The sequence below is a fragment of the Dunckerocampus dactyliophorus genome, chromosome 17 (assembly GCF_027744805.1).
Source record: "Dunckerocampus dactyliophorus isolate RoL2022-P2 chromosome 17, RoL_Ddac_1.1, whole genome shotgun sequence".
In the NCBI taxonomy this organism is placed as follows: Eukaryota; Metazoa; Chordata; class Actinopteri; order Syngnathiformes; family Syngnathidae; genus Dunckerocampus; species Dunckerocampus dactyliophorus.
The window spans coordinates 19,851,471-19,858,925 of NC_072835.1; the positions used below are offsets into that span (position 1 = coordinate 19,851,471).

General features: G+C 42.7%; 2 protein-coding genes across 2 annotated transcripts in view; one reads left to right on the top strand and one right to left on the bottom strand.

Moving 5' to 3' along the window:
* Positions 1 to 1,892, bottom strand: part of LOC129170268 (matrix metalloproteinase-17-like) — a 57,788-nt gene extending 55,896 nt beyond the window's left edge. The window contains exon 1 of the mRNA XM_054757630.1: positions 1,454 to 1,892. Within this exon, the coding sequence (XP_054613605.1) occupies positions 1,454 to 1,609 (156 nt within the window). The 5' untranslated portion in view covers positions 1,610 to 1,892. The remainder of the gene's footprint in view (positions 1 to 1,453) is intronic.
* Positions 1,893 to 3,504: 1,612 nt separating this feature from the next.
* LOC129170337 (centriole and centriolar satellite protein ofd1-like) lies at positions 3,505 to 6,401 on the top strand. Its single transcript, XM_054757768.1, has 3 exons — positions 3,505 to 5,349; positions 6,059 to 6,117; positions 6,278 to 6,401. Exons 1-3 carry the CDS (start codon positions 3,505 to 3,507, stop codon positions 6,399 to 6,401), a joined length of 2,028 nt encoding a protein of 675 aa, XP_054613743.1.
* Positions 6,402 to 7,455: the final 1,054 nt, after the last annotated feature.

A 7,455-nucleotide genomic window follows, 5' to 3' on the forward strand; every position in this document is an offset into this window, starting at 1 on the left:
TCAACTGGCCCTGTTGGATAGAAGTACTGTAGCGGAGTCTGGAATGTACTGCTTGTATCGGAGCGCTTATATCGGAGATTGTAGATGCAGGCCAATATAATATGATATCAATATCGGATCGGGACAGAGGGAGTCAACAGGGAAGTAGCCAGTCCTTGTCTTCAAGTCTTGAATGAGCAATGATTAAAACACACGAGCCATATGCTGAAATATTCTCTTTTATCTCAGATTATGTCAGTTACTCTCAACTGGTGGGTCGGAAATCAAAAGTGGGTCGCGGACAGCTAGTGAAACATAAAATAAAAATATCTAAAATGCTTCCAATTTTAAAGAGCAGTACTTAAGTGCGTGCGTGGGTTTTGCGTGGGTGTGCAGCTTCCCCCCACATTCCAAAAACATTCATTTTAGGTTAATTGGTGACTCTAAATTGTCCATAGGTATGAATGTGAGTGTGAATGGTTGTCTATATGTGCCTTGCGATTGACTGGTGACCGGTCCAGGGTGTACCCCACTAGTCAGCTGGGATAGGCTCCAGCATACCCGCGACCCTAGTGAGGATAAACGGCATAGAAGATGGATGGTATTGAAGTGCCCAGGATATTACCCTAGGTTTGAGTGGTGGTAGCATTTTTAATGCACAAAATGTATCAAAGCGGACACCCGCATCCTTCAAATTTACTTTATGCTGTATCCATATTTTTATTCCAGATTTGATCGTTTTCTTTTTTATGTTTGAGTTTAAAAATCATTAAAGCTGTTTACACAAAGCTAAGCATTTTTGCATTATGCTCCCTTACTGTACCGTGTACTGTGACTTTGTCGTACCTTTACACTCCTACTAAATGCTAAGATTTTGATATTTACTTCTACTTTATTCACCTTTTTTATGCATGTTCCTCCTCATTGTAATGTGATGTGTGTATTTACGTTTAAAAAGATGACATGCCTAATTAATGAATATATATTTAAAAAAAATTTAAGGCTGAGAAGCCCTTGTTTACACCACATTTACCGAACTAAATAAGGTCTATTGCTTAGTTCCTTGTAGAAAATATGCATCTTTTTGCAAACACTGACAAAAAGTGTGTGTCATGACAGATTTCAGAAGCATGACGGGGAAGATGACATATCCAATAAGGTCTGCTAGTCTCGGTCTGTCACCATGCTGGAAGTGAACCTCATTCTCTATTCGGCAGAGGATGCACGGCATGTCAGCAGGCAAGGCAAGAATACACTCTTTGTGTATTTATTGCAAGCCTATCTTTTTTATTGCACAGCCTATATCACTGCTCTCCATCACTGCTTTGGAGTTGAGCTTCGATTTCCCCTTCATCAGACCTCAGCTGCTTAACATTCAGAGCAACATTTGCATCCAACACCCCCCAACATAAAAGCAATGTTAATCCACTTGTGGTTTGATGTCAAAACTTCTTAACAAATAGAGACAACTTACCACCCCTCTGTCCTCTTGCTCGGTTGGAGCAGCTCCGCTCAGAGGTAGAAGCCACAGAATGAGCAGCATCTCCGCAGATTTAATCCTCATCCGTTTGGAAAGAACAGGAACCGGGCTGGTCCCACTGGACTCGAACAACGACCCCGGCGGTAACATCCACGGGACAGTGGAACGTCGGTGGACAAGAACAAAAACAAAAACACTCTACCTCACAGTGGAGCGCAAAGACATAAAACACATTAAAACAGGTGGCTAAGGAAGTTAGTTAAGATGGGACGCGCATAATGAGAGAGTAGTGCCAGTATGGAGTCCATGAGATGTCGGTATATCCTCGCAGCAAGTGGCGCGGGCTTCCCTCCGCCTCCCGAGTGAGCAATGGTAGCAGCTGCGTGGGCTTTTGTCCCCACCAGCACGCGCCTCGCTCACCCGAGTGGACTGGAGCGTCTGGATACCGCGAGATAGAGGGGGTGGGGAGTGGGTCTGGTGTTATTTGAGATTGTCAGGAGAAAAAAGAGAGAAAAAAGTGTGTAAACCAGTGACGTGCGGTGAGGTTCATGGCTGGTGAGGCACTAACTCTTATGGAGTTTATTTAAGTGAATACAAGTTGCGCATTATGAAGAAAACAAGAAAAGAAGAGAATACAGTCATCAGTTTCAGTATGTCGCTTTTTTTCAGAAAACAATTCATAAATGATTGCTGTTTCCTGGTAGATTATGGTCTATTATTATTACTATTATTGTTACATTGTCTTATATTGTTGTATTTATATATTGAATTTCGCACAAATACGTTTTTTTGTGTGCCTAAAATCTTTGTCCTCGGTTTGATTATAATCATGATCATCAAATTCAATAAAAATTTGCTCTAATGCAGGGCTCCGAACCGGGCTGCGGAAAACAAATAAAACGGATTTCATAGAATGGAAATAATAATTCAAAAAAGGGCAACTTGCATTCAGAAACAGTGATGGGTGCCACACACGGGAGGCAACATCGCCTCCACTTCATACATTTTCAATTTCGATAGGACGATTTTTTGCGAGTTATCCTCCAGCCAAGCGACACGCAAAATTCGTGCGCGTGAGAGTCCGTGCTCGTGCATGTCATCTTGCACACGCTGGCTGCCGATGCGATCCCAGAAAGTTGAAAAATGTTCAAATTTTCATCGCTGTCACCCAGACGAGGGCCAATCAGCGGGAGTTTCATTGATTGACCAGTGAGCGGACAGGATCCTAATCAGTACGCTCTCGCAGGTAAACATGAGGGGAAGCTATTTGACATTTCTAAAAAAGAATAAAGAGATCTAAAGAAAAAAGCAGCGGCAACTAACTTAGACTAACACAACTGTAAAAATAACACACTAAATGACTGTAATTAATGATTAATGCACACATTTTGACATCCCTAATTATTTTATTGAAAAAATAACATTTATTTTACCCTGACATCACATGAGGGTCAAAGTTGGCCGCAGGCAATTACTGTATGTCACTCGTGCTTGTTGCTTCTATGCTAATGAAGAAAACCACTTGTGTGTTCATTGTGTACGAGGAGAGGTTGGTTGTTTGTCTTTTTGGATTACTGTAAGTGCAAAGTAACTACCCAGAACATTCCACAATGGCACTGAAGACTGTTGCCATTCCCATACGATCCAGTGGAGACGCCCTGTGCCTGTCACACACACACATCAAACCACGGTATTATCATACCGAGAGAGAGTCGGTATTCATTTTGTGGGTGTAATTTGAGGCTGTGCTTTCCTTCGTGTTATGCATCAGTTAATGGCAGCAGCATCAGATTACTATAACACCTTACCAAGACCCTCACCCTGCCTCAAATAATTCAGAGAATGTTCTGCAGTCACCATGGGAACAACAAGCAAGTGTACAAAACTTTATGATGCACCTCACATTCAATGTCTTTGAATCCTATGAGGTCATATAAGAAAGGAACTGCAAGCTTCTTCTCATTCCATCGTTTTAATCAAAATCAGGCTGACATTTTAAAATATAAAAGCCACACCTTGAGGACCAATCAGACAGGACACTAATGATGTTCTCAGCCAATGCGGATGCTTTGTCTAGCAGTGAGCTGAGGGAGAGGCTCCACAAAAGATTTAAGGATAAGGGAGTGCAAGAAACACTCAAAACCCAACTGCGCACTGAACTAATCAGGGAGTTAAAACCTCCGGCGTTCACTGGAGACCCATCTTCCAGGCCAGCTCCTGTGAAAGCAGACTCTCATTTGCTCTCAGTTTGTAACTGCATAGTCGCTGATTATCTTCACAGCTCAGGGTACAAGTACACCTTTTCTGTATTCCGTCCTGAAAGTAACCTGGACACAGGGAAGATTTTTAGGAAAGAAGACCTTCTTCAAGTTCTTGAAATGAGCCCTCAGTCATCACTTTACAAATCTCTTCTCATGAATGAAAAGAACGATCAAGGTGTTTTAATCAACCTTCTGACACATGCGACACGCTGTCACACACCTCATCTTTACCGTAATGCTGCCACTCAGACAACCGGCGCAAGTGGTGACAGGTCACTTATTGAGAGGATGGAAACGATTGAAAGGGAATGTGCAGACAGCAGAGAGGACGACCAAGTTTTATTACATTCCAAGCTGGATGCATACAAAAGGCAAACTGAAATGCAGATGCAGATGCAAGTTGATGTTAAAATGCAATATTTCAAAGACATTGAACTTGCCAAGATGAGGATGGAAGTACAAGTTACATTTCAGAAGGAATTTGATAGACTGAGACAAGAACTGGAAATGACCTATGAAACGAAGGTGAAGAAATTAAACGCTAAGGAAAACAACATGATGAACCGATTCAAAAAACAACAACAAATTGAAGAAAACGATGTCTTCATCAAGAGACAAACCTTGCTGAAAGAAAGGGAAGCAGTGCAACGTCGAGGAAATGAGCTGAGGAGGCAAATGGAGGCTTTAGAAGGCACTTGTAAAATACATGACGAAAAGGTCAAGACCACCGAGGAGTTGCTGAGGAGGAGAGAGCTGCTGACGAAAATAATAGAGGACACACATAACCACAGGCTGCAGAATGAACTCTTCAAGTATGAGCTTGAGTTCAGGGAAGAATACATCCAAAGAAGCGAGAAACTCACTGAAAGTGAGCAAAGAAATGTCCTGGAAACTGTGGACTTCCAAAAAGAGTTAGCTGCAATTAATGCCAAAGTAGAGGAGCACAGCACAATCCTTTCAGAGGTGAGACGGCTGCAGGATGAACTGAACGCTGCACAGCAGAAGACCTCTGTGCTCAATCAACAGAAAGAGCAACTGAAGGAAAAACTGGGGAGCATGAGTGACTATCCCAGATTAAAAAGTGAGAAAGCACAGCTGGAGGAACGGGAGCAGCTTCTCGCGACACAGTTGGAGGATTTACGCCAAGAGAACCAGCAGCTTTGCGCAGACTTGGAGAAACCTTCAAAAGAGCATCTGGCCCTGCAGATGGAGCTACAGAGGCTCCAAAGTGAACGCAGAGCGGAAAAAGAGACATTCAACAACGAGAGGCAGTTTCTGCAATCACAAATCTGGCTTGAGGTAAAGCGGTGTGGTCAGGTCAAGGTCCAGCTCACAGAATGCGAAGAGAACTTACAGTGGCTGACTGGTCACGTTGAAAACCTGAAGAAACGTCTTGATCAAAATCAAGAATTCAAAAGACGTCTCCAAGCCATATTCAAGTCCTCTTGCTTGGGGTCGAATTTAAATGATAACCAAACCTTGCCGAGATCCACAACATGTGATGCTGTGCAAAGGGATTCATGTGGGAGTAACACTCCCAACATGGCGCTAGGAACTGAACCCAGTGCTTGGATTGTTCAACTGCAGGAAGAGGCAGAGGCCTTCCAAGACGCCTACAGAAAGATCCTGGTGGGTTGTCCGTCACATCATCGAGAGACACACGTTTCTGATCTCCCACACCCATACCTGACCAGTCAATCTAAGATCTCTTCTGACACTACCAGAGACATCAGAAAGATCTTACAAGCTGCTCAGCTGAAAGATCATAAGCAGCAGCACTGTGGAATGGTCCCAGACTATTCTCCTTGACTAAACTAAACTTTCAAGATGAACCTTCATTCAAAGATCTGTCCTTCACTCAATGGTCTACACAAAAGAACAACACAAGACACACCAAATGCAGAACATCTTCATGTAAAAGTTGAGGATGTCAGCGCAATTCTGCAAGAACTAAGTGACATCCCTGAGCCTCTCCAGGGCACTGGTATCTTTTCTGAGGAACCCCTTGTGATCCAAACACAGACGTTCCCCTGTCTGAATGCAAACCTCTTATTGGCTGAATCGCTGACTATCAGAGATGAACATTTTTTGGATCACCATTCATCGTCATTCAGACAGGTAGGCCCCACTTCAAATTCTCCCATCGGGAAAAAGCATCAGGTACAGATGGCAAAAGAAGTGGTTTTGCCATCTGACAGGCAACTCCCCTCTGCACCCAATCACAGTGTATTCAATCTATCTAAACTTATGACTGTCCCGCCTAGTGCCCTAAATCTACATCCTGAGCTTTCCCCAGAGACTGGTGTTGAGATTTTCCCTGAATCCCAACACATTGCAGGTCATCTCCTGGATGCCCTCTGTTCTGAGGAGGCACCTGGGAGTCTTTCTGTTCCCAAAGTACGGGCTTCTCTGGGTCCCCCAGAGAGCCTAGTAGACTCACAGGACCAAACAGTGGTGGCACAATTCCCAAGGGAGTTTGTCTTGTAAGAAGACAAAGAAGCTGAGGAGCATACTTGGCAGAGAGAGAGAGAATAGAAAGTCAAGAATGTAGGCAAAGAGAGAGAGGGGAAGTCATACAGAGAGAGCGAGAAGAAATGGAAAGACTTGAGAAAGAGGAAGAGGTGGTGGGAGCAGTGCATGAAGATTATTTTGAAAGGACAAGAGAACCAGGATGGCCATGAGCAGAAAACTAAGAGGACAAAAGCAGAGGTTGAGAAGAAATAGGTCAAGAGTTTGTGTGAGGAGATTAGCAATAGCATTGAAGGAGATTGTCCTGGCGGTGAAGTATACAGTATTGACATTCTTACATAAATTACTGCAATAGACAACATCTCATTGCACACAAAATTAATAAATCATAACTGAAATGTAGCTAAAACAAGCAGTTGAACTGACTCCCTCAATGGATTATTGTCCAATTGAATCATCGACTGTACCGCAATCCAATGGGTGGAATTAGTATAAATGAAATGGATATGTTTGGGTCTTAGCCCAGTGTTTTCTGGTGTTTTCTTAGTGATGCTTTTACTGCTGCAGCTTTTCTAATGAGTGTTTTGTCGCTTTTTTTCTGGAACACCAACACGGTTGTTACAAGAATAAGCATCAGCATCACAAAACAATAATCCATAATCGTGCAATTTGTATTCAAGTCACTAGATTTTGTCCCCTTCAGAATGTTCACGAAGCAGAACATCACAAACGTGTACCAGATGATTGCAATTAATTTTAATGATACTATCACAAACGCGTAGTGCGGTTATAACGCTGACTAATTAAAATGTGAGGCACCCAAAAGTTAAATAACATCAAATGGGTACACATATCACAAATAGAACAACTGTAGGCTATATGTATGTATAATACAAAGGCCTTTTATGTGTGCCCCTCATTACTTTTCTATTTCCAGCATTACTACAATGCCGTAAAATAATTTGCTGTATTGCAGATCATAAGCACACTCATCAGGTACAGTCCTGATCAAAATTTTAAGACCAGTTGAAAGATTGCAAGAATTTACATTTTGCGCTGTTGGATCTTAAAGGGACAGTTCGGATTTTTTGACATGAAGTTCTATAACATCCCCATTGCATTGTAGTCCAATAACAGCGACTTACCCCCCCACTTGTCCAGTTCTGGTCAGATTTCTGTCCCTTTAAGGAGGTAAAATACTGTCGGCTGAAACGGGCTGTTCATCAGCTGATCAAAAGTTTTAAGACCATAGCTCAAAAAAACCCC